The sequence below is a fragment of the Lentinus tigrinus genome, assembly GCF_003813185.1.
Source record: "Lentinus tigrinus ALCF2SS1-7 unplaced genomic scaffold L226scaffold_78, whole genome shotgun sequence".
NCBI lineage: Eukaryota > Fungi > Basidiomycota > Agaricomycetes > Polyporales > Polyporaceae > Lentinus > Lentinus tigrinus.
The window spans coordinates 119-24,874 of NW_027137987.1; the positions used below are offsets into that span (position 1 = coordinate 119).

At 54.7% G+C, this 24,756-nt stretch overlaps 12 protein-coding genes across 12 annotated transcripts; 7 read left to right on the forward strand and 5 right to left on the reverse strand.

Annotated features, from left to right (window-relative positions):
- Positions 1 to 442: 442 nt before the first annotated feature.
- On the reverse strand, positions 443 to 1,475 carry L226DRAFT_517642 (uncharacterized protein). Its single transcript, XM_067678519.1, has 2 exons — positions 893 to 1,475; positions 443 to 806 (listed from the first exon to the last, which is right to left on the reverse strand). The coding sequence occupies exons 1-2, from the start codon at positions 1,423 to 1,425 to the stop codon at positions 659 to 661; spliced, it is 681 nt and encodes a 226-aa protein (XP_067528563.1). The 5' UTR covers positions 1,426 to 1,475; the 3' UTR covers positions 443 to 658.
- A 1,259-nt stretch (positions 1,476 to 2,734) lies between these two features.
- On the forward strand, positions 2,735 to 3,205 carry L226DRAFT_576769 (uncharacterized protein; the record flags this gene model as incomplete). Its single annotated transcript, XM_067685439.1, has 3 exons — positions 2,735 to 2,923; positions 2,986 to 3,105; positions 3,167 to 3,205. The coding sequence occupies 3 exons, from the start codon at positions 2,735 to 2,737 to the stop codon at positions 3,203 to 3,205; spliced, it is 348 nt and encodes a 115-aa protein (XP_067528564.1).
- A 2,174-nt stretch (positions 3,206 to 5,379) lies between these two features.
- On the forward strand, positions 5,380 to 6,180 carry L226DRAFT_541071 (uncharacterized protein). Its single transcript, XM_067681997.1, has 3 exons — positions 5,380 to 5,448; positions 5,496 to 5,571; positions 5,644 to 6,180. The coding sequence occupies exons 1-3, from the start codon at positions 5,405 to 5,407 to the stop codon at positions 5,731 to 5,733; spliced, it is 210 nt and encodes a 69-aa protein (XP_067528565.1). The 5' UTR covers positions 5,380 to 5,404; the 3' UTR covers positions 5,734 to 6,180.
- Positions 6,181 to 6,596: 416 nt separating this feature from the next.
- Positions 6,597 to 6,984, forward strand: L226DRAFT_617780 (uncharacterized protein; the record flags this gene model as incomplete). The annotated part of the gene is made up of 2 exons (XM_067687084.1): positions 6,597 to 6,708; positions 6,774 to 6,984. A coding segment is annotated over exon 2 (210 nt), but the record flags the coding sequence as incomplete, so codon positions are not given.
- Positions 6,985 to 7,339: 355 nt separating this feature from the next.
- L226DRAFT_369615 (uncharacterized protein) lies at positions 7,340 to 9,551 on the reverse strand. Its single transcript, XM_067674298.1, has 11 exons — positions 9,528 to 9,551; positions 9,170 to 9,454; positions 9,056 to 9,098; positions 8,742 to 8,982; positions 8,559 to 8,676; positions 8,322 to 8,490; positions 8,138 to 8,246; positions 7,941 to 8,075; positions 7,805 to 7,866; positions 7,518 to 7,637; positions 7,340 to 7,452 (listed from the first exon to the last, which is right to left on the reverse strand). The coding sequence occupies exons 2-10, from the start codon at positions 9,276 to 9,278 to the stop codon at positions 7,562 to 7,564; spliced, it is 1,062 nt and encodes a 353-aa protein (XP_067528567.1). The 5' UTR covers positions 9,279 to 9,454; positions 9,528 to 9,551; the 3' UTR covers positions 7,340 to 7,452; positions 7,518 to 7,561.
- L226DRAFT_369602 (uncharacterized protein) lies at positions 9,552 to 10,850 on the reverse strand. Its single transcript, XM_067674297.1, has 5 exons — positions 10,848 to 10,850; positions 10,361 to 10,722; positions 9,971 to 10,263; positions 9,655 to 9,898; positions 9,552 to 9,604 (listed from the first exon to the last, which is right to left on the reverse strand). The coding sequence occupies exons 2-4, from the start codon at positions 10,487 to 10,489 to the stop codon at positions 9,802 to 9,804; spliced, it is 519 nt and encodes a 172-aa protein (XP_067528568.1). The 5' UTR covers positions 10,490 to 10,722; positions 10,848 to 10,850; the 3' UTR covers positions 9,552 to 9,604; positions 9,655 to 9,801.
- A 2,007-nt stretch (positions 10,851 to 12,857) lies between these two features.
- Positions 12,858 to 13,196, forward strand: L226DRAFT_541075 (uncharacterized protein). Its single transcript, XM_067681998.1, has 2 exons — positions 12,858 to 12,909; positions 12,955 to 13,196. Exon 2 carries the CDS (start codon positions 12,973 to 12,975, stop codon positions 13,129 to 13,131), a length of 159 nt encoding a protein of 52 aa, XP_067528569.1. The 5' UTR covers positions 12,858 to 12,909; positions 12,955 to 12,972; the 3' UTR covers positions 13,132 to 13,196.
- Positions 13,197 to 13,476: 280 nt separating this feature from the next.
- On the reverse strand, positions 13,477 to 15,230 carry L226DRAFT_541076 (uncharacterized protein). Its single transcript, XM_067681999.1, has 8 exons — positions 14,982 to 15,230; positions 14,883 to 14,925; positions 14,537 to 14,813; positions 14,364 to 14,478; positions 14,132 to 14,312; positions 13,965 to 14,058; positions 13,808 to 13,903; positions 13,477 to 13,740 (listed from the first exon to the last, which is right to left on the reverse strand). The coding sequence occupies exons 1-8, from the start codon at positions 15,145 to 15,147 to the stop codon at positions 13,600 to 13,602; spliced, it is 1,113 nt and encodes a 370-aa protein (XP_067528570.1). The 5' UTR covers positions 15,148 to 15,230; the 3' UTR covers positions 13,477 to 13,599.
- Positions 15,231 to 15,580: 350 nt separating this feature from the next.
- On the reverse strand, positions 15,581 to 17,475 carry L226DRAFT_541077 (uncharacterized protein). Its single transcript, XM_067682000.1, has 8 exons — positions 17,246 to 17,475; positions 17,140 to 17,182; positions 16,801 to 17,071; positions 16,625 to 16,739; positions 16,366 to 16,549; positions 16,191 to 16,299; positions 16,013 to 16,126; positions 15,581 to 15,940 (listed from the first exon to the last, which is right to left on the reverse strand). The coding sequence occupies exons 1-8, from the start codon at positions 17,391 to 17,393 to the stop codon at positions 15,773 to 15,775; spliced, it is 1,152 nt and encodes a 383-aa protein (XP_067528571.1). The 5' UTR covers positions 17,394 to 17,475; the 3' UTR covers positions 15,581 to 15,772.
- Positions 17,476 to 18,303: 828 nt separating this feature from the next.
- On the forward strand, positions 18,304 to 19,568 carry L226DRAFT_527508 (uncharacterized protein; the record flags this gene model as incomplete). Its single annotated transcript, XM_067679123.1, has 5 exons — positions 18,304 to 18,472; positions 18,541 to 18,583; positions 18,659 to 18,986; positions 19,064 to 19,166; positions 19,453 to 19,568. 5 exons carry the CDS (start codon positions 18,304 to 18,306, stop codon positions 19,566 to 19,568), a joined length of 759 nt encoding a protein of 252 aa, XP_067528572.1.
- Positions 19,569 to 22,411: 2,843 nt separating this feature from the next.
- L226DRAFT_576775 (uncharacterized protein) lies at positions 22,412 to 23,066 on the forward strand (the record flags this gene model as incomplete). The annotated part of the gene is made up of 3 exons (XM_067685440.1): positions 22,412 to 22,510; positions 22,592 to 22,699; positions 22,782 to 23,066. 3 exons carry the CDS (start codon positions 22,412 to 22,414, stop codon positions 23,064 to 23,066), a joined length of 492 nt encoding a protein of 163 aa, XP_067528573.1.
- Positions 23,067 to 23,705: 639 nt separating this feature from the next.
- L226DRAFT_576776 (uncharacterized protein) lies at positions 23,706 to 24,044 on the forward strand (the record flags this gene model as incomplete). The annotated part of the gene is made up of 2 exons (XM_067685441.1): positions 23,706 to 23,853; positions 23,923 to 24,044. The coding sequence occupies 2 exons, from the start codon at positions 23,706 to 23,708 to the stop codon at positions 24,042 to 24,044; spliced, it is 270 nt and encodes an 89-aa protein (XP_067528574.1).
- Positions 24,045 to 24,756: the final 712 nt, after the last annotated feature.

Genomic DNA, 24,756 nt, shown 5'->3' on the forward strand with positions numbered 1-24,756 from the left:
ATGTATTGTTGTAATTTGTCGTTCGTGATGATGTCGGGACCGGCCAGACCGCATTTCCTGATAGATATCGAAGCTCCTCGCTACAGGGCTGGCGCAGTATGTTATTGCATGTTCCCTACGCCGGAAGAGCGTCAGGCTAAGTTCTGGTCTGCAGACAGCCATGCTGATTTCGTATGTCATTAAGACCGTATGCCACCTCGCCCTCGGCGCGTACATGCTCCGAAGCAATATAAAGGTGCCCTCATCATTTTCAACTTGTGACGTATACTATCAATTGTTCATGAACGGTGGGATCTAGCGCGATCGCGAGTACGGTAAGGTTACCGCCCAGGAGCAGCTGGAGGGTGAAGGTCAGGACTCAGTAGTCCGTCTTTGTCGTCTAACCTGACTTGGCTGACACAACCATTGTAGAGGCTGGCATGCGCGATCTCACTGAGTTCGAAACCCGGTATCATAGGCATGCTGAATCCTCTTTGTCTGACGCTCGAAATCTCCGAGTTAACGCACCCCGTCCAGATGCGTACTGTGAACCCGAAGCCTCCGTACGCGTAGAGTACATGCTGCGATGTGAGATGCCGCGTGGGTATGGGGTATAATGGATATCATCCGCGGCATCCTGTGGCGGCCCTCTAGTCATGTCGGACGCGCGCAGGAGCCCTCATCCTCTCCGTACGCCCCATCGCTGCTTCGCTGCGTACTTCCTCCACTTCTGAATGTCTTCGCGGCCGAGAAGCAGCTCGACGGTATAAAACTCTCGTGCGAGGACCTCGTTGCTCGCAACTCGGTGAACCACTGAATGACAGGGTCTGACATCGCGCAGAACGTCAGCAATCGCTCGCAACACCGTCCTGAACGTAAGTGACCGTGACAGACACCACGTTCAACTACGAACCTGCATAGCCACGCGACGGAGTTGAGCATCGCCTCGGGATGCCACTTCTTCTTCACAACCTTGTCGTGTACCTCGCGAGGGATGAGGTGGTGATACGTCAGGGGAACCTCTCGCTCGCAGATCTCGCACTCGGTCGTGCGCGTCTTGGACCACACGGGCGGCGGGGCGCACGCCTCCTCGAGGTAGTCCCGGAGGACTTTCCGGAGAAATGCGACCGCTACCTCGTGTCCGTCCGAGTCAGATGGCACAAGCCCATACGACGAGAGCGTGTCGACGAAGGAAGGAGGGGTGGTGGTCTCGAGGGGGAGGTCATCGATGTCCGGAACTTGGTCTCGAGTTTCGTGAGTTGCGGAGCGGAGAGCGGGTGGGAGGGTGGGCCAGATCTCTTCCGATAGGTAAGACGTGAAGTCGTCTAGCACATCGGCGTCGTCCTGGTCCGTACTCGCTTCGGTAATCCCAGGCTCCGCGAGGATTCGGCGGGCGAGGCAATCCTTGAAAGTGGAATATTGCACAGATTGTAGTGAGTGGTCCATGTAGTTTCAGCGGATTGACTGATGTAAGAAGATAATGCAGGATAATATCATACGACTTGTGCGCGGAGTCGCGAGTGGCTGACAATTACTGGCCAACCTCTGGGATCCTCCACAGTTCAAACAAGGCTGTTAGGGTTAGGGTCGCTAACTCGTGATCGGGGACTATTAAGTAATATTATTCCGCACTAACTCCACGAGGTAAGTACTCTTCAACCACCATGCTAGTGGCACTTTCTCTGACACTCGGAACTGTCATGGGCACCCCAGAACAACGAATCATTCGAGCGTTGCAAGACTCTTCACCACCCGGGAACCAATGACTAAAATTTACGCCCAGGAACGTTCGCTCCCTCGGACGCAGAACCATGTGGTTCATCGATTGAATGTCATTGAAGGTTGCGACTATAGGTTGTAGGGAACGCAGGTGAGTCCATTAAAGCACAATTGAACGATCGAATTCCGAATTACCACAGCCTCGTAGCCACATGAAGTCAGTGGTGTGCAGCGGTCCCGGGCGGTCCTACACGGAGATGCCTTCACGTCGGACGAGCGCGTTCTACGAAGGATCACTAGTACAGGCTGCCGGCCGCCACGAGTGCATGAGTGACAGATAGAGGTCCTCCCGGAAGTATCACTTGATGGAAAAGGTATTCAGACACACCACCCGTGGGACCCACAAGTCAGTTAACCTTCGAGCGCGCTGGTTAGTGCGTTGATGGAGGTGACTAGTGGCGGCTGAGATGATGTCACTCCCGAGTAGGTCATGTTTCTGAACCCGTCCCAGTCATTCCATCAACGACATATGCGTGATTCATTGATCTCTGATACTCGCGGAGTTTGCGCGGGTTGGCTGGGAGGTCCGACGAGATACGGCGCATCCCGAGTGCTGTGGTTGTACTGCAGGGTATACACTGTAGAAAGGTCAAGGAAATGGTGAGTACTCGTATGTTCAACGGTTTACTGACCCATACAACTCACAGAAATGCGGATGTATCTCAGCGAGGACTTCTCCAGAGAGCGACGGCAATATTGAATAAGCCAATATCGCCCATACTGGACTTAGCGGCGAGGAATAGCTATGTGCTGTGAATCAGAACAAACCCAATGCCGAATATTCGCTGCTCACCGTCCGAAAGAAGGAGTTCTCACCGCCCCAGAACAACATAAAAGCGAGCTGCGTTCGTTCCAGTTCTGCAGCGAGCGCCCCCAACAGCATTCGCTACCGAGAATCAGAGCCAGTCAAACGAAGTACGCTCACTCGTCGCCACTCGCACTCGCTCCGTCTCTAACTTCTCCGTTCGCTCACAGCATGCATTTCATCAACAACAACGTCTTCGTCGGCCTCGCGGTCATGGCTGCTACCATCGGCAGTGTCGTCGGAGTGCCCAACTCCTTGGAGGCCCGCGCGGCGATCTGCACGGAGGCGCTGTGCGATACGACCGTAGGCTGCACAGAGACGGGATGCACCTGCATCCCTCTGGGCATCGCTTCGGAGGGCGTGAGTACATTGTGCTTCTCGGTACAGAAACGACAGCTCACACAGAGCTACGACACACCTAGATCTGCGGCAGTTGCGATGTGGTGTCTTGCACTGCTGATGCCGACTGCAGCGGTTGCGACGCGAGCATGTTGTTCCTGGGCCTTGGCACCGTGGGCCTTACCTGGAGCTGCGTGAGCAACGTAAGTTTCAGGTTCTCTTCGCTGTATATGATCCATCAGTTCTGATCCATCGTCGGGGCAGGTATGCGTGCCCAATGCCAGCGTCACCGTCAGCGTGTGAATTGGCACCTGCCAGTAGCGAGATGTTCGTGTGCTTGAGAGGCGCTTTCCTGGCCAGAAAGTGACCGTGACCGTTATTCATATATGTAAAACTAGGAAACCCCATGAAGGAATGCAATCGAGTATGTGACGCGTCTCAGAAGCGGTTTGGATTCGAGAAGTGGTCTCGAGGACTATACAGCGCTCTCCTAGTCACCCTACGATCAGCATCTTACCTAACGCGCTTGATAGGCGACTGGGATCGTTGCTGACCTCGGGCGCATACTACAGTGAATGCCCGTATGCGTTGCGCGAACACTCATCGACACTCTCCTCGTCTACCCAATCTCGAGCATATTTGCGCCTCCTCCGAGTCCGACATCCTGTCCTTGAACCACTCCGTCTCCAATCGGCACCACAAAGTCGGTACTCTCAGCAATGATACACGTTGTGTCTATGATCGGCGTCGGCGTATTCATCTCCGTCGAAGACCCGGAGTTGGCGGAAAGCCTGAGAGGAGACTTCGGCGGCGGCGGACTGAACGAAATGTGCGCCGAGAACATATACGCGCTCCCCTTCTTCATCCGCTTCAGGTTCTGCTCTCCCGCCCGAAGGAATACGATACGGAAACGAGCAACGCACCTCGACCAGGGCCTCGTCGTCGTCGCCGCCACTGCGGTCCATAGCGTCGTCCGCTAGCTGGGCTCCTCGGAAGATCGCCAGTCGTCGTGCATGGACCCATGGACGATGTACTACTCCGAGTGCTCTGCCACCCGGCTGGGGTGCGGTGATTTCTGCCTCATTACACTGGGCGACGGAGTAAGTGTGCCCGTCAGTCAGTCGGAGTATACAAGCCGGCAGCAAAGTTCGTTGATCTCACCAGCTATGCGTGTTCCCCCTGTGCGTAGTCCCGGAGGGCTGCACTAGGGCTGAAGATTGTTTCGATGCTTGCGGGACGAACATTACTCTTCCCCAGGGCATCCCCATTCCGATTCACTACGCCTGCGCCTTGAGTGTGGGTGACCATCGTCACATGAGGGAACGAGTAGATGCTGATGCACCTCGCAGATTCGAGAGCCTAGTATCCGTATCTAACAAGGTCATCAGCCTCAGCACGAGACAACTTGGGCGCGATATAGACGATTGTGGAGAGCTCACCCGGTTCGAGTAGGCTGAAGCTGTTATGGCGCTTCCAGGTCGGATCACTAGTCATTCAAGCGTCGGCTTGCTCTTCTCTGGCATGGCCGACTCATGACCGCTGAAACGCCCGTGCCGCCTCGGGAGTGCTATCACTGCCAAGGTTCGGTTTCGTCAACCGGTCTCCTCGTGTTTATCACAGAGCCTAGCTGAACACGCTCGGAGACGGCATTCAGAGTTCCAGAGACACCGCCATTGGCATAGATTCGCTGAATCGTATCTGTAGATCCGCTAAGTGACTGACTGGAAGCATCGCGCACGATACCCAGCCTTTGCAAGCTCGAATAGTAACATAGATAGGCAGGTTACGCACCTGAGACCGGTTACGGCAGACCCTGTATGCCATCCCTCTTGCCGTCTTTCGCGATTCTGAACTGTCATGTGGCAGACGTTGTTCCACACTAGCGGAACCGCATAGAGAATAGAGGGGCGGTGACCCCGCCGCGGCGGTGCTCTAGCGATGTATCTCTGTCTTCTATTTGAGGAGCACTAGTTCTGAGGCTGTCTGTACTGTCCAAGTGTCGCACAGAGGCGGCGGAGTGTCGGCGTGTTTGTAGCGGGGAGTCTAGTCGCTCAAGCGGGAGGGAACCGTGGAGCATAACCGTATGGCGGCGGCGTGAGACTCGCGTGGAACGGTCGAGGCTAGGCTGTACGCCAGGAAATCGAGTGCGGGTGATGGAACCCAGCTCGGATGATGAATTTCTCAGCTGTCGTCCGATTAGCGAAAGACTTCGGAGATATCGTTGAGATGCGGCGCGGCAGAAGCCCTGGACAGTGCGAATGTGTGCAGGGTGCCTGCGCGGCTCTGACAAAGTCTTCGGATGCTCCATCAGCTATATACGGGAGGAGGAGGAGGATTATACGCACGAATGCGATTGGGTCAGTTGACAGGATTCAGCGTTCCACGATACATCGCTCCTGAGGGACTGTACGAGCGGGGGGCGCTGTCGTGAGCTGAACACTCGCCTAGTGAGTATCAGGCCCAGATTGGAAGCGTACCGAGATGGAAGTGCACGGTTGCAACATGGGAGTACTGGCGACGCCGGGTTCGACAATGCTGGTGCCATCCTGGCACAAGATCAATACGAGGATCGGAAAGTACCATATGTGCGTACGGATATATATTCAGCCGCCAAATCCACGTCGAGCGAGCCTGGAATGCTCTGCAGCCACCACGACCATTCGCATTCGCTATAGATGACCCACGTGAGCAAGCTCGATGGGCTGGCACTGGCATTCTGGCCCGGGACAGTGATGACGCACTTCGCTCACAGCATGCCCTTCATCCACATTGTTTGGTCTCTCAGCATATCCACTACCCGGGCCGCCAGCAGCGTCGTCGAGCAGGGCTAGATCGATCCAAGCGTATTTCACCCCGGTGCAGGTTGAGGCCGCAGTGCGAATCCGACGTAGATTGTGTGGGGCGTGTCAGGCTTGTACCACATGGGCGGCAGGGCGCACACCTCAAGGTAGTCCCGGAGCACTTTCCGGAAAGACGTGACCGCTACCTCGTGTCTGTCCGAGCCACTGCGTACTAATCACCCCACACAAAGAGAACGTGTCGATGAAGGGTGGAAGGGTGGTCGGTCATCGATGTCTGGAACTTGGTATCGAGTGTTGTGATTTACGTAGCAACGAGTGAGCGAGAGGATAGGCCAGATCTCTTCCGACAGGTAAGGATGTGAACACGTGAACTCGAGGCTTAGAGCATCGGGTCGTCCTGGTCCGTACTTGCTTCTGTCTCTGTTCTGTCCAGAAAACTCGAGACTCCACGAGGATTCGGCGAGCGAAGAATCCTTGAACGTGGACTATTGCAGAGATTGCAGCGGGTTGTTGATGTAGTCCAGGAATGAACGTAGTGCGCTGACGCGTCCAGATCCTCCAAACGAGGCTGTTGGGGTTAGGGTTGAACCCTTATCCCATCTCGTGGATCAGCAATAATATTATTCCGCAGTAACTCCGGGAGGTAAGTACGCTTCACCTTCAACCACCATCCGTTACAAGACTCTTCACTACTGACCTGGGAGAAAATGGCTAGCAATCACGCCCAGGCCGCCAACGTTCGTTCCCATGAAAGCAGAACATGCGTTCAATCGGTTGGGTGTCATTGAAGGTTTCCACGATGGCCCCGGGTTGCAGGGAACACAGGTGAGTGAACATTTGTGCCGGTTCAAAAAATCAACCCCGAATATTCGCTGCTCACCATCCAAAACGAGGACATTTCGTCGCTCCAGAACGGCATAAAAGCCAGCGGTATTCCCCCCAGTTCTGCAGCAAGTGCCCCCCAACAGCATTTGCCCTCGAACCGAGACTCACAGTCAAACCAAAGTACGCTCGCCTCATCGTCACCCGCACTCGCTACGTTGCTGATTGCGTCCGCCGTTCGTTCGCAGCATGCGTTTCGCCAACAACTTCCTCATCGTCGGCCTCGCGGTCATGGCGGCTACCGTCGGCAGCGTCGTCGCAGTGCCGAGCTCTTTGGAGACCGGCGCGTTCTGCACTGGGAAATTCGTGTGTAATCCGACCTTGCCTGGGGACTGCAATATATCCCCGAGCTGCACCTGCACCCCTATCCCAGCAAGCGTTAATGGCAAGGGCCTAGGCGTAAGTGACATTGCAGCATCTCGAGACAGGCGAGACAGCTCACACAATGCTCACGAATTTCGAATTCACATGCGCAGGCCTGCACGAGTTGCGCCGTCCCGAATTGCACGAGCGACTCCCAGTGCAGCAGTTGCAACTTCAACGCGACGATCTTCGACTTTGGATTTGACTTTACCTATAGCTGCATCAATGGCGTAAGATTTATGTTCTGTTCATTGCACGTGGACCCTCAGTGCTAATCCACCTCGCAGAAATGCACTGGCACGGCCAAGGCCACGGGTCCTAGCGCTGCCCTGTGAACCATCCGTCAGGAGCGAGGTGTACGTTGTGCTTAGGAGACGCTTTCCTGGGCCAGAAAGTGGCCGTGACCGTTAGTCTTGTATGTAAACCTACGAAACCGGTGGAGGATATGTGACGCGTCTTACGTATAAGTGCACGAGTCCGAGATGCGGTCTAACCAGCGCTCTCCTAGTAATTTCACGGTGAGCATCATACCTGACGCGCTTGATAGGGTGACTGAGATAGTTGCTGACCTCGCGTGCATACTGTGGTGAATGTTCGTTACTAGGCGCGAACGCTAATCGCCTTCTCCGTCTACACATTCTCGAGCTCCTTTGCACCCCCACCGGCGTCCTGTCTCTGAATCACTCCATCTCCAATCGGCACCACGAAGTCAGTACTCTCAGCAATGGTAGACGTTCCGCCCATCCCCAGCCTCGGCGTACTCATCTCCTCCGTTAGAGACCCGGAATTGGCGGAGAGCGTGAGAGGCGACGGCGGCGGGGGCGGACTGAACGAGATGTTTGTCGAGAACACGTACGTGCTCTCCTTCTTCATCCGTTTCAAGGCCACCATCACGATGATGCACATCGGGTACATCGCCTGAAGCGCGATTTACCAGCGTCAGCGTTCGTTGAAGTCTCCCCCCCTCCCATATATGCATAGCACAGACTCACAATAATCGGCACGAGACCGCCGTTCACGAAGTAGCCGGCGACGGCCCAGAAGCTCGAACCCCCAGCCTGAGTCTGAGTCTGGTTTTGGTAGATATTCTCGTCGTTCAAGCCGACCTGCCATATCACCACGACTATCTGTTCGACATTGCGCACGTTAGCTGATGGGCGAGCAGCAGAAGACAGGAGCGGGGACATACCCATATGGCAGTGTAGATGAGCCCGGACTCAACAACGAGGACGAGGATCTGCTCCGCCTCTGTCAACGTGAAACCCCTCCCGAAGGCCTTGAGAGATCGGAGGTGTATCCTAGCGAATACACGAACAGTCGTCAGCACCCCGCGCCCCCGACCGCGTCACCTATCACAGAGGGATATCACGCACCATGCCTTGTAAGCAGTGAAACACGTAGCGATCGCGTTCGTCGCAAGAGACATGCTCGCAGCCGCAGCACCGAATATCGCACCAGAGAAGAGCAGGCCGTACCCCTCTTCGGCTTGCACGAACCCCAGGCTGAGGTTGCACGCGCCGCACGTGTCGACCACGCCAAGTGCTACCAACAAAGTGTGCCCCAGGTCAGTTCCGTGTGATAGTGTGAGAAGGAAGAAGACGTAGGCGTACCGAACGTCGCGACTAGGAGCGTCGCGGCGGCTCCTAGGATGACACGCCGTGCGATCACTTTCGCTGCAGGCCAGAGCATGTAGACTCTCCACCAGACGACGGCATCCCCGACGAGAATCTGTGAGTGTCGTGACTTGAGTCTTGCCCTTGGGAACTAACACGACACGCGAACAGAGAGCACACATTTATCAGGAGCGTCGCCGTTTGGATGCAGTTCATCCTGTCTCCGACCTCCGATACTGAGACGGGACTGAAGTACGCCAGCGCGTCGCACTCGCTGATGGCGCTTGCCGCTGTCTGGACTTGGTTCTCCGTTGTGAAGGCAGCATGCAGAGCCGCGCTGGTGAAGGTGGTGGTGGAAATGTAGAGGACGAGCGTTGCTGTTAGCTGAAGGATAGCGGACCTTCGGTGGACGATCTCCCTGCTGATCGATAGAGCACGCGTGAGCCGAGTCTGAGGGATGAAGGACGAACGGTGAACAGCTGAGCATAACGCACCTGATCACGTATACGGAGGCAATAAAGAGGCTGGTTGTGATGCCTGTAGACGTCCGCTCGGTCAAAGACTCGCTATCGGAGGATATGAGTAGGTGAGGCCCGATGGAGACGTACCGAACAGTATCGTCGATATCACCGTATTTGCCAGCTGCTGGACATGCGAGAGGACATCTCTGACGACGATCCACATCGCCGCACTGCCTGATCCGCACGAGGAGGCCATGAAGAGTGATAATAGAGAACGAGCCGTGGGGTATGCAGCCTGTACCCGACCTGAGCGATGCGCTATATGAGTAGTCTACAGCACACGAAGTGATGCGTTTGCGGCTGTCTAGACAGATCCGCCACACGCGGAGTGCAGCTCTGAGTTCTGACTGACACAGATGATGCGACGGCTGTCTGAGCGATGAGCAGTAAACGGACGGACGTGTCAGCAGTTATCAGGTACGGCAGTCTTCGTGAAGTAACTCACCTACCACACGAAGCCGAACCTGTGCATTGGTGGCAGACAGCGAGCAGCTTCGGGATCTCCCTGATAGCTCACAAGTTCTTCCAAGCATCAGATAAAGACGAACACGCACAGCCCAAGGAGTGCTCACCAAGGTGATCGACGACCCTCATGACAGCGGTGATTGCTATGCACTATATATCGCCAGGTGCGTAGCTTGTTGTTCGATCTCCAAATCTAAGTTTCGATGAACGATCGTTGAGGTGATCGTTTCGCGCTGAGAGGAGCCTTTTGTCTCCTAGTCCTGGACTCTGGAGTCTTCCGTGGTCTGAGCTATCATCATAGAACAAGAATTCATCGAGAGGGCACAGCTGCGATGACACGCGTCCGATTGCCTGCAATAACGAGAGCAGAGACAGTTAGTCACTACCGGCGCATGTCAACGCGAGCCCAACACCGACACTAACCATGGTAGCAAGATAGACGTGCATGCGTTTCGAAACGAGTGCGCGAGTTGAAGAAGCAGCCCCAGGTCCGTAACGGGTGGATATCGCTGGTAGTCAAGAATCGAGATGGGCGTTGAAGAGAAAACCTCGTGGCACAGGCGCCCAAGGCTGTTGAACTCGCGCGGCAAAGGCCGGTCTTCTCGGGGATGGCCGTTTCTGAGGGTTTCAAGGGCTGTGCCCGAAGCTGAAGAGCTGGCTACCCCCTCATCTTCAGATTGATTACGCCGGCGACATCTGTAGACACAAAACCGTCTCTGTAAACCTCGTGTGCACGAAGAGATTCGCAACGTGCATGAGGCTTGAAGTTCAGGCTGGGCGTCCCCAAGACAGAGGACTACCGTGTTCACCTACCGGTACTCTTGAAGCTTCGAATGACCTGTGGGTGGTAATCCCGTCGTCATATGTCAAGTAGAATAATGCGTCATCCATCGGAAGAGCGCGCTCCACAAATGCGCTCATATGGACCTCGTGGACCGCCATCAATGCCTGAGTGACACCGAGACCCTGGAAGTGTCAGTTGCCAACGAACAAAGCATGCAGAAACACCCAGTCGTGGGACCCACAAGTCAGTTATACGTTTAAAACGCTCGCAATTGGTCTGAAAGGGCTGAATATCCGCGGTCGAGCGCGTCGCTTCCGAGTAGCTGGTGGTTCCGAGTCTGTTCGCCTGTCGTGAGCGCATGCAGGACGACATATCTTTGACACTTGGCGTGCTTCCGAGGACGGTTTTCTGAGAGGTCAGTGATGTACAGTATTTCTCTGGTACGACGATGTACCTATGACATAGATGAGGTCAAACTGAGATATGTCTTGGGCCGTGTGGAGAGGTAAAGCTTACCTGAGCCGAGACTATTCAGATCCTGAATCGGAAGGGATTAATCACATTGAACCTGTCTGCGTAGAGAAAGGAGAGTAATATCAGCAATCTATTCACGCACCAAATATAACAAGGAGGTACACGAGCCGCTCTAGAGCAGTATAAAAGTCGGGCTGGCCGTCAGACGCTCTGCAGCAACCGCCCCAACAGCACTTGCTACAGAGGCTACAGAATATCCCGAGTCAAACAAGTACGCTCAAAGACTAGCCATCGCACTCACGTATGTCGCTGACCACCCGCACCCTTTCAACACAGTATGCATAGTACCAACGCCAACGTCTTCATGCTTGTCCTCGTCGCGGCCGCGGTCCACAGCGTCGTCGGGATGCCGAGCTCCTTGGAAGCTCGTCAGTCATCATGCACGGACCCGTGCACGACGCACTCCGAGTGCTCTGCCCGGCCGGGGTGCGGTGACTTCTGCCTCACGGCCCTGGGCGACGGTGTAAGTGCGACCGTCAGTCAGTCAGAGTATGAACAGGACTGACAACAGATTTCGTCGACCTCACCAGCTATGTGTGTCCGCACTGTGCGTGGTTAAGGACGGTTGCACTAGGGCTGAAGATTGTATCGATGCTTGCGGCACGAACGTCACTCTCCCCCTGGGCATCACCATTCCGGTCGACTACCACTGCGTCTTGGGGGTGAGTTACCGTCGTCATGGCATGAAGTCACGAGTAAATGCTAACACACCTCGCAGGCTTGCGAACCTCTCTGAACAGGTTATCGACATCAGCAGGAGGCAACTCCGGCGCCGTCTCGATATCATCGACTCAGAGTCTCAGACTGTGGGGAGAACTCGACGTTAGCCATGTACATACAACAAATCGCGAATGGAGCTAGGTCAAATATGATGCCGCAGGGACTCGAGGCGCGGCGTGCATGTGCAGCGGATGCGCGCGAGTAGCGTCGGGGCACTTGTGGCCGCCTCGGCCGCCGGGCTCGCCTCCGGCGCCTCGTGCCGGCGCCCGCGCTCGGGCTCGGTGCTCCTCCGGATTGCCCGTCCGGCGCATCGAGAGTTCTGTCAGGACTCAGATCCGTCCACCAGAGGCACCCCAACAAAGGGAATCCTTGGCGGAGCTGGACAGCCTGGAGCCTGAGGCCTGAGGCCTGAGGCGCCGCAACCTACATATTCGGGGAATCATACATATCCGGAATTCTTCAGTGACTGGCGGAAAGCATCGCGCGCGATACGCAAGCCTTGCAAGCACGGATAGTATTATGAACAGGGTTACCCACCTTAGATGGCATCCCTACATGCGATGATGCCCTCCCTTCGCGATTCGGAACGGTGGCAGGTGTTAAGCAGCCTGGCAGGTACCGGTAGACCCTCTGCCCCGAGCTTGAACGCGACTTGTTCTGAAGCAGGTGGCGGCGGAGTGTGTGCAGCAAATTAAGAGGCTCAAGCTGAGATTGGGGTGCACCGAGTCGGAATGCTTTCTTGTCAACGTGCTATGCGAAAGATGAGGGGAGGCACGAACCCTGATGCCGCGTCAAACTCACAAAGGTCCACGGAGGAGAATCCGCAACTGAACGCAACCCGGGAGATCGCTTGTTGAAATCTGCGACTCCTTCTCTGGAACGGCATCCATCGAGAATCGGAGCTGCAGCGGGTCGTGCAGAAGGATGGTTGAGATTCTGTAACAATCTCGGGACTCTCGGCATCAGCTATATATGGGAGGACAATGTTGTATGATACTCACGGACTCGATCTCCTGGGTTGATAGCGGTTCAGCGGTTCACAGTAGTACATTCTCGCTGCCGGACTATGAGCAGGATACCGGAACAGGGGGATATCGTGAAGTGAACACTCACGTATGAGTATCAGGAATGGACACGAGGCGTACCGATGCAGAAATTTCCGGCATGGACCGGATTACCAAAATATGCGGATCGGGAAGTACTGTGTACGTCCACCTTTCGAGGAGAGTATATTCAGTCGCCCGTCTCCAGCCTAGCCTTGGCATAACAGCTGGTCGAGTCAGTCTTGAATGCTCTTCCGCATCTGCCTCCACCGCATTTTCTACTAAGGACCCATGTAAGCTTGTCCCACTAGTCCTGACGCTCTCACCTGCTGAGGCACTGTACGATGCTCTTCCCTGGCAGTGGCATGCGCTTCCTTCACACCACCTTCGTCCTGCTCGGCTTCACCGTCGCCCTCAGCGTGGCCAGTACTACCGCCACAAGCGTTGTCGAGGCTCACGGTGTGCCATTCCGACAAGGACTGTACGGCCGCAGGCTGTCTTGACGCTGTCAAATGTTATCGCCTACCAGGCTGGGATCGCGCAGTAGGTGTTCTATAGATGACATCGTGATAGAGCGTATGATACCCTCAGAGGTGCATAAAGTAGAAGGATGCGGGGTCGTCGTGATCGTCTGGCTCATCGAGGAGCAGAGCGAAGACGCCAGATCATAATGCCAACGTTTTCTGTTGTTGTGGTCACGTGCCTATGACGAGACCTCGCCCGAGTTGCCCGGAGGTTGGCAGTCGTCACCTTCCCCTGTCTGCGCTCAATTCTGAAGCTGCCACTTCACCTCAACTCGTGACACGAGCTTGAATCGACAGCAAAACAGTCTCGTGGTAACGTCCACAGGTCCTGCGGGTTATTACTTCTCCCTCACTCGCAATACACTGGCAGATGGCAGGTGACGAAGGCCCCGGGGCGTTGGATTGGCATCGGCCCTCGTTCGCGTACGGAATTATTGACAGGTTCAATTAAATATTCCATAAATCATCCGACTTTTCCAGGAGCTGCGAGCCGCCAGCTACCGAGGCGTCTTTGCCTCGCACGATCGGGAGAATGTCGTCGGGCATCCTGAGCCTGTAGATTATAAACACGAGTCCGGGCCACATTCCCTACAACCAAATTGAATCAGCTGGAAGCATTCTTACGGACTGTGATGAAACACGGGATCGGACGCACCATGAGCGGCAGCATGAAGCTATCCGCAGCGGAAATGAGTGCGAATGCCCATGCGGGGCTTTCTCTCGGACTCCCGCTCTTGAAGTATTGCACTACCTAAGAAATGCGGCAGTCAGTCAGAGGCATGCATAATACTGCATACGGATCGGAAACCCACCGCGATGGCTGCAAGGGGTATCACGTTCAGCACGAGGAACGCCCGGAGAGATCCGTAGCTGTTCAGAATAGCGTAGAGACTGCGCCAGTGCTTCCTACAGAGCGGCATGAGAGGGCCTTAGTGCAATTGCGCGTCTTCTGTGACAAAATAAGGGCCCGCATACGCACCAAGCCCATAGAACGAGAGTGAAGAGCAAGACAATGTGGCAGAGGCGCGTGAGCGTCGTAGTCACCGGATCCATCCCGCGCGGTTCGAAGATCTCCCATATGCGCTTGACAGCCATGCTGCTCTCGAGGACGACGGCTTCCCGTGGAGAGCACAATTTCGTGACGTTTAGGGCGGCAGAGACTGGTTCCATGTATGAGCAAAGGTTGTAATGGGCAGATTATTCGGACTCACCGCATGCTGCCAGGAATGGCGCGATGACGACACCCCTCATCGCTCTCCTATGACCAAACTCGGGCAAGACAAAGAAGAGGACGACAATGCAGAGTGCTCCCTCCGACATCAGAGACTGCATACAAAGGTCGAAGTAAGTTGGCAGTGGACACGCATATCCGATCGCGACTTGCCTTCGCAGCGTGTAGCGCCGCGCCGACGCATCCATGACCGGTGTACGCGGGCTTGATCTGCGAATAGATGTCGCCCTGGCCGTTCTTGACGTGCGACCCACCCAGGCGAACCGCCACCGTGAACGTACCGGTGCTTATCGCTGGGATGTAGCTCCCCAGCAGGGCGTATTGCTGCGCGGCCTGCGAGAGCGCCGTCATCCACGCCGTGGCGACCGACACCCACTGCGGGACGATCCATATGGCGGAAGCAATGTACAGCTCTTTGACTCTGCGCCGTCTAGATAAGGGGGACGAGTCAGCGCGCTGGGGGTTCAAGCGGGCCGGGAACAAGGGCGTGGGGACGTACACGACGAGGTAGATGAGGATGCCGGTAAGCAGGGTGAAGAAACCTAGAGTCAAAAGTTAGGATTCTGCAGTACGGCGCGTGAACACAAGGAAATCATACCAAGCGCAGATGTAAGCGTCGTCACTTCTATCAACGTTCGACCCAGATTATGCCACCACGGGTATAAAGCCCTCCCGTGGTTCGCAAGGGACACTACGATGCTGTCGATCTCCTTGAGCCTTGAACCGTCGCGATCCCATGTGAGCGCCGACTCTGTGCCATCCATGTCGAACCTGACAAGGTACTAGTAGGCGAGCCTCGCAGTGGGGAGGTGAGGGAGAGAGCGCAAGATAAGGCAGAATTCTGGATAATAAGGATGTGAGTTGTATCGGGGCCAGTAAGGTAGTCGCATCAATCAGAACAAGTTCGTGACTGCGTGAGATCAGGAACCGGCCCAGCCCCAGAGGCGGTCACACACGGCAGTCATCTTGTAACAACCACGGGAAAACGGAACGCGCGGGAATTGCACCACGCGCAACCGTTGGACTATCCGTCCCATTATCCATGTGTTATTACCCCTTCCTCAACCTCACGGTGGACTAGGCCGATCTTGGTGTCTCGGAAACTGTAACGCGGTCACTCCGTGACCCGCCCGTTACACATCTATGGGCGCGTCAGCGTCAACTTGCGTCCATGCAGCGGGAATAATGTATCCGAGTCACATACTTACGAGTGGTACGACACGGCCCTGGAGTTGGTGTCTTCGTCGCACACACTAAGTTCAAGATTACTATGGAATCCCATTCCCCTTCAATCGCTTCCCCACCCGAGTACTTCTGCGAGTTGCTAGTATGCAACACAATCGCATTTTACCTTCTGACGCTCCTTGCCCCTCTCGGAGAACCATCGAGCTACCGGATGCCGCAGCATCCCAACGAACCACCAGAATCTTCCTGACTCGGGGCAATCGATACCGCCCGAACGTCACGGTCCCGACTCTCCTTCTCTTGCGCAACCGGGAGGATGGTGTCCGGCAACCGGAGCCTCTGGACAATGAGTACGAGTCCAGGCCAGATGTCCTAGCAAGGCGCAGCGGTGCAGTCAGTCGGCGCACGAAGACGAGCGCGAGGGAGTCGGACGCGCGGACGCACCAGCAGCGGGGTCACGAAGGAGTAGATGCTGCCGAAGAGAGCGTGCAGCCACAAGGGACAAGTCGAGGTCACGGTGTTCATGTCGCATGTCCGAATCTGTACGTGTACCAGGACCTGCACCGCTCGGGTAAGTCGCGGGCGCATCGAATGCAGTGAGAGGAGGTATGAGCCGACGCACCGCCATGACCGCCGGGGGTATCGCGTACATGACGAGGAGCGTCTTGATCCATCCGTATCCAGCCTCCGCAGACCCCCTGAGGGTATCGATGTAACTTTGCCGGTGTTTCCTGTGATGCGATGATATACACGTCAGAACCATTGGACGGTAGTAGGATCGCGACCTGCATGCGTACCAAGCCCATAGCGCGAGAAGCACGAGCGCGACGGTGTGTAAGAGCCAGATGAACTTGGCGGTGGCAGGGTCGATCCTGCGCGGCTCGAAGATCCTCATCTGCCACGTCCGCTGCATACGTTCGCCGTTGTTGAGGATGAGGTCCTCCGGAAGACAGGTTTCCTTCACATGCAGGAGGACAGAAACTGCATGCAAGCATCAGCACCGTGAACTCAGCTTGTGAAGGCGACAAAAGTGGAGTTGTGAACCACCCTACGCACCGCAGACTGACAAGAAAGGAGCGACGACAACGCCCTTCATCAGCTTCCCGGAACCGAAATCAGGCACAACGTGCAAAAGCAGATAGGCGCAGAGCATAGCATCTTGAATCAAGCCCTACCAGGAACATTGCTATCAGTACACACGAGCGACGAGTAGACGGTGCGAGGGAGCTCACTATCGCATCTTTCAGTGCAGTACCGACACATCCATGGCCGGTGTACAAGGGTTGGCTGAGGGAGAGAAAATCCCCGGATTCGCATATTGTGCCAGCGAGGCATCCTTCTGCCGCGTCCATCCCGTTGGATATCCCTGGGATGTACATACCGAGTAGAGCATAGTCTTGCACGGCATTCGAGAGTGCCTTGAGCCAGATGGTAACGCCTGTCACCCATTTGGGGATGAACCATATGGCGAGAGCGGGATACGACTCCTTCAGTCTGCGTGAGCTTGAAGCCAGGATGGGCATTGATTAGCACGTCGGGCACGGATGACGCGTAGAATGACTGGGTCGTACACGACGAGGTAGGTAAGCACAGCGGTGAGCAAGGTACTGACAACTGCCAAAATGACTTTGTGAGTCAAAACTACCACAATTAGTCTGGCAACGTCCGCGAACGCACCAAGAGCAGACGTTTGCATCGCCAGGTATATCGATGTTTGACCGAGGGTGTGCCACCATTCGTGCAGAGACCTTGCCTTGTGCCCGACGGATATCACGATACTCTGAAGCACCTTGACCTGCGACTGATCGAAGTTACCTCCGTCCATGTCGATATGCAGCTAGAGCGCAAGGTTTCAGCCGTGTGTCGATGGGGGAGGGTGTTGAACAGAGCGTGAGATGAAACTGATGTCGTTGACTCGAATTTGACATTCCATGGGCGTTCTCCTGGGGCAGTGCCGCGCAGTTGCGTCTACGAATGAGCAGAACAAGTTCAAACATAAGTACCGTCCTCCTCCTCAAGTTGCGCGCCCTCGCCTTCGGCCCAAGCACGTGCACGTATGTCCCCGAGCCTCGAGGTTCGATTCCCGCGGTCGGATATTTGATGGGTTAGTACCACCGCCAGCATGTTCTTGTACTTACTCAAGTACTTACATCCTCTGTTTGTGAGCTTCGATGTGGATATAAAATGGTGGCATCTAGAGAAGACAAAGAGGACAAGGGCAGCTGGGATGGATGCTGACTCAGAGCGCGGCTAACCTCAAAGTGAGCGCTTCCTGCCCTAGCCGCGCTTAGCCACGAACCACTGGCACGTTGCCACCACCGAAACTGCCGACCTCCGAGGGGAGACAGTTTGATACGATACGAAGCGATACTCGCCGCTCTTATGAGTCGCTGGCTCATGGGGCCCGCGCCGGAAAACTTCTGGTGACTCGATAGGGTTCTCCGTGACGGAGATTGTAGTATGTACGGCGGGTCGCTCAGCTGTCCGTGTACAACCGTCAAGCATCCTCCGCCATCTCGGACCAGGCTGAAGCCGCCGGCACTCACACTGTCAGAACAAGCCGACTTGCTCGGCACTTCAATGCTATGTGCCGCGGCTCGTTCCGCCTCTCTGACCGCAGGACCAGAACTTGACGCTGTCACCCGCACACGCGCTACCTACAGTACATGAAGGGCAGCCTCGGCCTCCGAGGTGCGAAGCCCGTTCTATTCCTCCATACCCACACTTTTCCTGACATGGACTTCGACTCAGCAGTATCGAGATTCACCGTCACTCAGGCTGCGCTGTCGAACATATCGGTGATCGTAACCGACACAGAAATTCAATCTGTTCTGATATATGACTATGTTGCTTTGTACCTCAAGGAGAACATCATCGAGGGCGCACTGTTGACCTTGTTCTTCGGTATGTCAACGCCGCCACCTCCAAGAGCATCTGGCATACTGACAAAGTATCAGCGCTATGCTTGGCAGGGCTGTTCACTGTGCTCGCTGGTGTAGCCGTCTACGTTCTCTTGTAAGTACATGCAATCCAGAAATCAGATGACATGCACATGACGTGCTTATGCACCCGCTCCATAATCATTCGCAGTCTGAAAGGTATCAAGCAGAGAGCAAACACAGCTATGTTCATCGCGGTGACCGCGCTCTGGCTCTCTACGACGACGTACTGGATCATGACTCTCGTGGCCACCGCCAACATCTATTCCACACTGCTGGACCAAGTATCTCGGAACATGGACCGGATAGCGCGCTTGGACGACTGCGTGTCCAGTCTCCAGGCTCAGGGGACAACGAATACCGCCGTACTCTGTTCTTCCGAGGGGCCTGCGACGTTTCCCTTGGGTCTTGGAACTACAAACAGACCGGAAGTGTACCAGCTCCAGGATTGCACGGGTACTGCGGCACTGACGGTTAACGTGAGTGCTACATATATCCCGATTCTCTTCGCGCGATTTTCTGATATGGTCCGATTACCATTTCTCCCATGAGACAGGTCATCGTTGCCGATTTGATCGTGTGGTGGCGCGCCTTGGTCCTCTGGCCGAACCACCGAGTCGTCCGGCTCGTCTGTGCAGTGATGATCACTCTCGCGCTAGGTACCTCATTGGCTTTATGCCACCTGTGGTATCCAAGCTTGTAGTACAATGGCCCACAAAGTGTCAATTCTGTTGTGCAAAACGTGGGGGATTTCTACTACAAACTACAGCTACAAGGAGGACCATTGTAGTAGCCCAGCCTTGTAGTACAAGACAGTGCTTGTACTACAATTGTAGTACCCAACTAAGGAGACGTAGACACCTTGTAGCACATTTTGTAATACAGCCTGGAAGGGCCTTGTAGAAGCTTTGTAATAGCTGTAAGACGCCGATCTAAATCGTACAGATCTGATAGACATCAATCTGGGTACCAAGATCCTGGATCTTGTAGCTCAGATTGTAGTTGAGCGTGGGTTACCCGATTCAGCTGGTACAGGCTGCAGCTGGGTCCGGCGGGTCTAGACCTTGTAGCTCAGATTGTAGTTGAGCGTGGGTTACCCGATTCAGCCTGTACAGGCTGCAGCAGGGTCCGGCGGGTCTAGACCTTGTAGCTCAGATTGTAGCTGACCGTGGGCATAGATTAGCCTCCAGTGGTTGTTATCTCAATAGATAACAGCCTAATCTCATCTTTCCCAGGCTTCCGGCGCATCAGTTTAGGGCGTCTATTGCGCAGCCACCGGCCTCCTGCCCAATATGGTAATCCTTCGCTCCTGGCAGCATACAGGGGTACTTTCCGGGGCTGTAGCTTGCTCGTTTTCCAACCGTTTCCTCTCGCGTTTTTTGCATTCTTCTCGCGCTATCAGGGCGAACAGAACGAAGCTATTGCGCTGTTGTGAGGTAAGATACTGACTCCGCTATTTGTTGTACTGCATGGCACCTGATATGGATACTGACTTGGATGTAGCGCCGCCAGTTCTCGAAGGCATGCTATGCAAATAGCTATCCCAGAACCGCGTATGCAGCCACTATCCAACGAGCCTGGGCGCGTAAAATTTGGTTGGATGGGTGCAGCGATAGCTCACATTCTCCTCCAGGCTCTCTGCTGCACACTACTTGGGGTGTAGCACTCTTATTTCCTTACACCACACCATGCATGTAGGCTTCCCAGTACCGGGCATGTTAGGGCTATCCAACGGGCCCTAATACGCAGCATTTCGTGCACTGTATGTGGCAATATCATGCATTCCCCTCCAGGGTACACTGGGCTACACTGTATTGCTCACCCTGTAATCAAATCATAACGGTTTTCTACGCACATCGTTGCAGTTTGTAGATAATGCATGAACCTATAGTTCTACAAATTTACAGGACAATCGGAGGTAATATGGACGTTCAGAAGTGTTATCAGTAATACAGAATGGGCCATAGATCGTGACAGAGGGACTTAACAGATAAACAAACGAATATGTGTATCAAATAGTGGTCATCTGTAGCTTTCTGGCATGGGTAAATACAAGGGGAACGGATGGGATATGGCCAAGATATGTGCAGGTGAAGCTGGGGAGGCAGAGTGTCTTAACCCAAGTGAGACGGTGTGTGCACAGCCGTGAGACGCGTCTCACCGGAATGTGGCTGCGTCTCACAGAGGCTGAGACACTCTGGCACCATTTGGCCAATAGCTCGTCCGTTTTCTATCCAAATTCAATAAAATTGGGCCCGTTGGAAAGCTATAGCATGTGCGCATTGTGCTATGTAATTTATATGCCTACATATTTAAGACTCATTATGAAACTACCTGATTTAGTGCTTAGTAGAGAGCCTGAAGGAGGATGTGTAATAGCGTCTCATAATGGCATCGTAATTCTACGTATCAGGCACCGTTGGATAGAAATATTATGCCCGGTTCTGGGGAGTCTAAACGCACGTTGAGACGTGCAGAACTACGAGTGCTGTGCCCCAGGTAGTGCGAAGCAGAGAGCCTGGAGGAGAATGTAAGCTAGCGCTGCACCCATGCAGCCGAATTTTACGCGCTTAGGCTCATTGGATAGTGGCTGCATACGCGGTTCTGGGATAACTATTTGCGTAGCATAGCGTTGAGAACTGGCAGCGCTACATCCAAGTCAGTATCCATATCAGGTGCCATGCAGTACAACAAATAGCGGAGTCAGTATCTTACCTCACAACAGCGCAATAGCTGCGTTCTGTTCGCCCTGATAGCGCGAGAAGAATGCAAAAAACGCGAGAGGAAACGGTTGGAAAACGAGCAAGCTACAGCCCCGGAAAGTACCCCTGTATGCTGCCAGGAGCGAAGGATTACCATATTGGGCAGGAGGCCGGTGGCTGCGCAATAGACGCCCTAAACTGATGCGCCGGAAGCCTGGGAAAGATGAGATTAGGCTGTTATCTATTGAGATAACAACCACTGGAGGCTAATCTATGCCCACGGTCAGCTACAATCTGAGCTACAAGGTCTAGACCCGCCGGACCCTGCTGCAGCCTGTACAGGCTGAATCGGGTAACCCACGCTCAACTACAATCTGAGCTACAAGGTCTAGACCCGCCGGACCCAGCTGCAGCCTGTACCAGCTGAATCGGGTAACCCACGCTCAACTACAATCTGAGCTACAAGATCCAGGATCTTGGTACCCAGATTGATGTCTATCAGATCTGTACGATTTAGATCGGCGTCTTACAGCTATTACAAAGCTTCTACAAGGCCCTTCCAGGCTGTATTACAAAATCTACTACAAGGTGTCTACGTCTCCTTAGTTGGGTACTACAATTGTAGTACAAGCACTGTCTTGTACTACAAGGCTGGGCTACTACAATGCCCCTCCTTGTAGCTCTAGCTTGTAATAGAAATCCCCCACGTTTTGCACAACAGAATTGACACTTTGTGGGCCATTGTACTACAAGCTTGGATACCACAGGTGTTTATGCAGTCCTTACAGCACTGACGGATTCCACATAGTGACTGGAGCACTGGATACAAGAGACGCATGTGTGCATCGCAGTGCTGAGACAGGGTGGTACTTCATCCCAAGCAACACATACGTCCCCGCCCCAAGCCTGAGCGGCCACTCCCTCGGGGGCTTTGTCCCCACCCCGAACACCAACCAACTCGGACCTGGGTGGCTCAGCGGGAGCAGCAGCGGGACTGCATTCAGCGGCGACGTTCTGGGCATCGTGGCCGGATGCGTCTCCCTCCTGACGAACGTCACGGCTACAAGCTTGATTGCATATCGCGCGTGGTGAGTCTCTCGGCTTGAGCTTGGAGTGCGTTCCGAGATACTTATCTCTAGCCGCCCTGGCCGCGACTCGCGCGGTCCGCATCGTGATGGGATAGGAAGCATCGCCGGGCCATTATGTCATACTTGAAGGGCTCCTTGCCGTCCTCGCGCACGCAAGTGGAGCGGACACTTGCGCTTCTGGTCAAGTCCGGCTTCGTCTACTGTGTCCTTTTGGTGCGTTCATCATCATCATGATGTTATTCTGGATCGCATTCTGAGATCTTCACGGTGCGGATGACTCTGATCATAATGCAGGTATTCGTGGTGGTGTACGAGTGCTCGTTCCTGTCCAGCCCGCCCATGGCGCCCGCATTCACGACCGGTTTCTACTACGTCATGAACGGATGTCTCGTGCCCCTCATCGTGAGTAGTACTGAGTAGTATATATCTGAGCAAGTTGATACTAATGTTTGCTGACGGTACTACCCGGCATCACGACTCGCAGGGCATGTATCCGACCATGATCATCATCGCTTGCGCCGCGGAGAAGTCTATGAACGAGAAGTGCGTGGAAGAACACGTGCAGAACGGTTCCATCGTGCTCAACTGGCCTCAGGCTGGCAGTCATCGCGATGCCGGCGAGGCCATCCTCTCCGAGCTGGTAAACGAATCCGATTCGACTGTGCATGCTGGCGTCCGGTTGATGTCGGATGCTGGCCACTTCACGGACCTTGAGTCGCAAGATGAGACCAACAGCATTGGACGCGCGGCGCCACACTCAGCAGTCTGATCGTCGACGATGGGTCGGGGTCGGGGCAGCGGAGTCTGTGTGCTGGACCCTGGTGGACGGAATGCGAGTCTCCACATGTCCACGCTATTACACAGTGCAACTATCCGAACTTGTAGGCTCTTTCCCGCTCTCAGCGTCGCCGGCCGCGGTACCCAGAGTTACCGTGTTACAAAGGATGGGAGAGGACCTGAGGCCTGAGTCTTGAGGCGACAGCCGCTCGGACGCTGTTTAGACGAATTTTGGTGGGTACATTGAAGTTTCCAGCGCTGTAGTTCTTCCAGTTCTGGCGTCGTACACCGCAGAGACATTAAACCACTGCAAGACACGCAAGATCGGAATGGGTTGCGTGTCGCACTATACCATCGTGTGAAAGCTCGTCGAGCCATTGAAAGAGAGCTTGTGCGACATGGAGAGAGCTCGTTGATATACTAGGACAAGCTCGGTTATGCGGTGGTCAAGATGAGAGGTATTATCGGACCGGTAGTACTTTAGACGCTACGCACGGTACCGAGGACGCCCATGCAATTTGAAGTTCGAGTCAACGGCACTCAATTTCAGCCTGATTGAATCTCACGCTCTGTTCAACTCTCTCCCTCATCCACATACGGCTGAAACCTTGCGCTCTAGCTACATATCGGCATGGACGGCGGTCACCTCGACCAGTCGCAGGTCAAGGTGCTTCAGAGCGTCGTGACGTCCGCCGGGGACAAGGCAAGGTCTCTGCACACATGGTGGAATACCCTCGGTCGAACATTGATATACCTGGCGATGGAAACGTCTGCTCTCGGTGCGTCCGTGCACGATGCCGATCATCCAACTTTGTGGCTGGTCTCGACTCACAACATCAATTTGGCAGCTGTCTTCACGGTGCTCACCGCAGTGCTGACCTACCTCGTCGTGTATGGCCTAGCCATCCTACGTGTCATCCGCGCCCGACGTGCCAACTCACGATCCTCGTTTCCAGTTCGCGGAGACTGAAGGAGTCATATCCCGCTCTCGCCATATGGATCATCCCGCAATGGGTGTCGGGTGTGACTATCTGGCTCAAGACGCTCTCAAAGGCCACACAAGAATACGCGCTACTCGGTATGTACATCCCGGGAATATCTGCCGGGATGGACATGGCAGCGGGATGCCTGGCTGGCGCAAAATGCGAATCCGGCGGGGATTCTCTCTCGCTGAGCCAGCCCTTGTACACCGGCCATGGATGTGTCGGTACGGCACTGCTAGATGCGACGGTAAGGTCTCTTGCTCTTCGGCACTAGTGCACACACTGTGCTGATAACCTGTTAAGACTATGCGCACAAGTCGAACTCCGAAGGGAAGTCCGAAGTCCGAAGTCCGATGCTGCGCGGGAACGAAGACTTTGGCGAAGTTATTGACCAACGCCCGAAGAGTCGTCGATGTCTTCAATTTGCGGAAGTCCGACAAGAGGCTCCGGAGTTTATACCGGAGCAAGCTACGAATAAGAGAGTCAAGCAGAGAGTAAGGAACAGAGACGAGAACAGAAGTCGGAGGTCGGAGGTCGGAGGTCCGGTCGGAAGGTCAGACGGAGATCAGACGGAGGTTGGCAGAGAAGTCAGATAGATCGAGTGCTGAGTAGTCGAGTGGGTAAACGAGATATCAGAACTGAAGAACTATGCGACTGTAAGGTAGGGTTTATATACGGAAGTCCGATAGGAGTCCGACA

What these genes read in the sequence shown, in the direction of transcription:
- L226DRAFT_541075 (XM_067681998.1), top strand. Translation starts at nt 12,973, where the DNA reads ATGCTCTTCCCTGGCAGTGGCATGCGCTTCCTTCACACCACCTTCGTC.
- L226DRAFT_541071 (XM_067681997.1), top strand. Translation starts at nt 5,405, where the DNA reads ATGGGAGTACTGGCGACGCCGGGTTCGACAATGCTGGTGCCATC. An exon ending in TCGACAATGCTGGTGCCATC is followed by an intron (nt 5,449 to 5,495) that starts CTGGCACAAGAT and finishes ATATGTGCGTAC; the next exon opens with GGATATATATTCAGCCGCCA. An exon ending in ACCACGACCATTCGCATTCG is followed by an intron (nt 5,572 to 5,643) that starts CTATAGATGACC and finishes GTGATGACGCAC; the next exon opens with TTCGCTCACAGCATGCCCTT.
- L226DRAFT_517642 (XM_067678519.1), bottom strand. Translation starts at nt 1,425, where the DNA reads ATGGACCACTCACTACAATCTGTGCAATATTCCACTTTCAAGGATTGC. An exon ending in TCCGTCGCGTGGCTATGCAG is followed by an intron (nt 807 to 892) that starts GTTCGTAGTTGA and finishes GCGCGATGTCAG; the next exon opens with ACCCTGTCATTCAGTGGTTC.
- L226DRAFT_541077 (XM_067682000.1), bottom strand. Translation starts at nt 17,393, where the DNA reads ATGGACGGAGGTAACTTCGATCAGTCGCAGGTCAAGGTGCTTCAGAGT. An exon ending in CTTCTCGCGCTATGGGCTTG is followed by an intron (nt 16,300 to 16,365) that starts GTACGCATGCAG and finishes ATCGCATCACAG; the next exon opens with GAAACACCGGCAAAGTTACA. An exon ending in TACCCCCGGCGGTCATGGCG is followed by an intron (nt 16,127 to 16,190) that starts GTGCGTCGGCTC and finishes CGAGCGGTGCAG; the next exon opens with GTCCTGGTACACGTACAGAT.
- L226DRAFT_541076 (XM_067681999.1), bottom strand. Translation starts at nt 15,147, where the DNA reads ATGGATGGCACAGAGTCGGCGCTCACATGGGATCGCGACGGTTCAAGG. An exon ending in ATCCTCATCTACCTCGTCGT is followed by an intron (nt 14,814 to 14,882) that starts GTACGTCCCCAC and finishes CCCCTTATCTAG; the next exon opens with ACGGCGCAGAGTCAAAGAGC. An exon ending in GCCATTCCTGGCAGCATGCG is followed by an intron (nt 14,313 to 14,363) that starts GTGAGTCCGAAT and finishes ACATGGAACCAG; the next exon opens with TCTCTGCCGCCCTAAACGTC.
- L226DRAFT_369602 (XM_067674297.1), bottom strand. Translation starts at nt 10,489, where the DNA reads ATGGCGGTCCACGAGGTCCATATGAGCGCATTTGTGGAGCGCGCTCTT. An exon ending in TCGAAGCTTCAAGAGTACCG is followed by an intron (nt 10,264 to 10,360) that starts GTAGGTGAACAC and finishes CGAGGTTTACAG; the next exon opens with AGACGGTTTTGTGTCTACAG. An exon ending in ACGTCTATCTTGCTACCATG is followed by an intron (nt 9,899 to 9,970) that starts GTTAGTGTCGGT and finishes TCGTTATTGCAG; the next exon opens with GCAATCGGACGCGTGTCATC.
- L226DRAFT_369615 (XM_067674298.1), bottom strand. Translation starts at nt 9,278, where the DNA reads ATGGCCTCCTCGTGCGGATCAGGCAGTGCGGCGATGTGGATCGTCGTC. An exon ending in CGGCGACGCTCCTGATAAAT is followed by an intron (nt 8,677 to 8,741) that starts GTGTGCTCTCTG and finishes CGACACTCACAG; the next exon opens with ATTCTCGTCGGGGATGCCGT. An exon ending in CGGATGAAGAAGGAGAGCAC is followed by an intron (nt 7,638 to 7,804) that starts GTACGTGTTCTC and finishes TGCCGATTGGAG; the next exon opens with ATGGAGTGATTCAGAGACAG.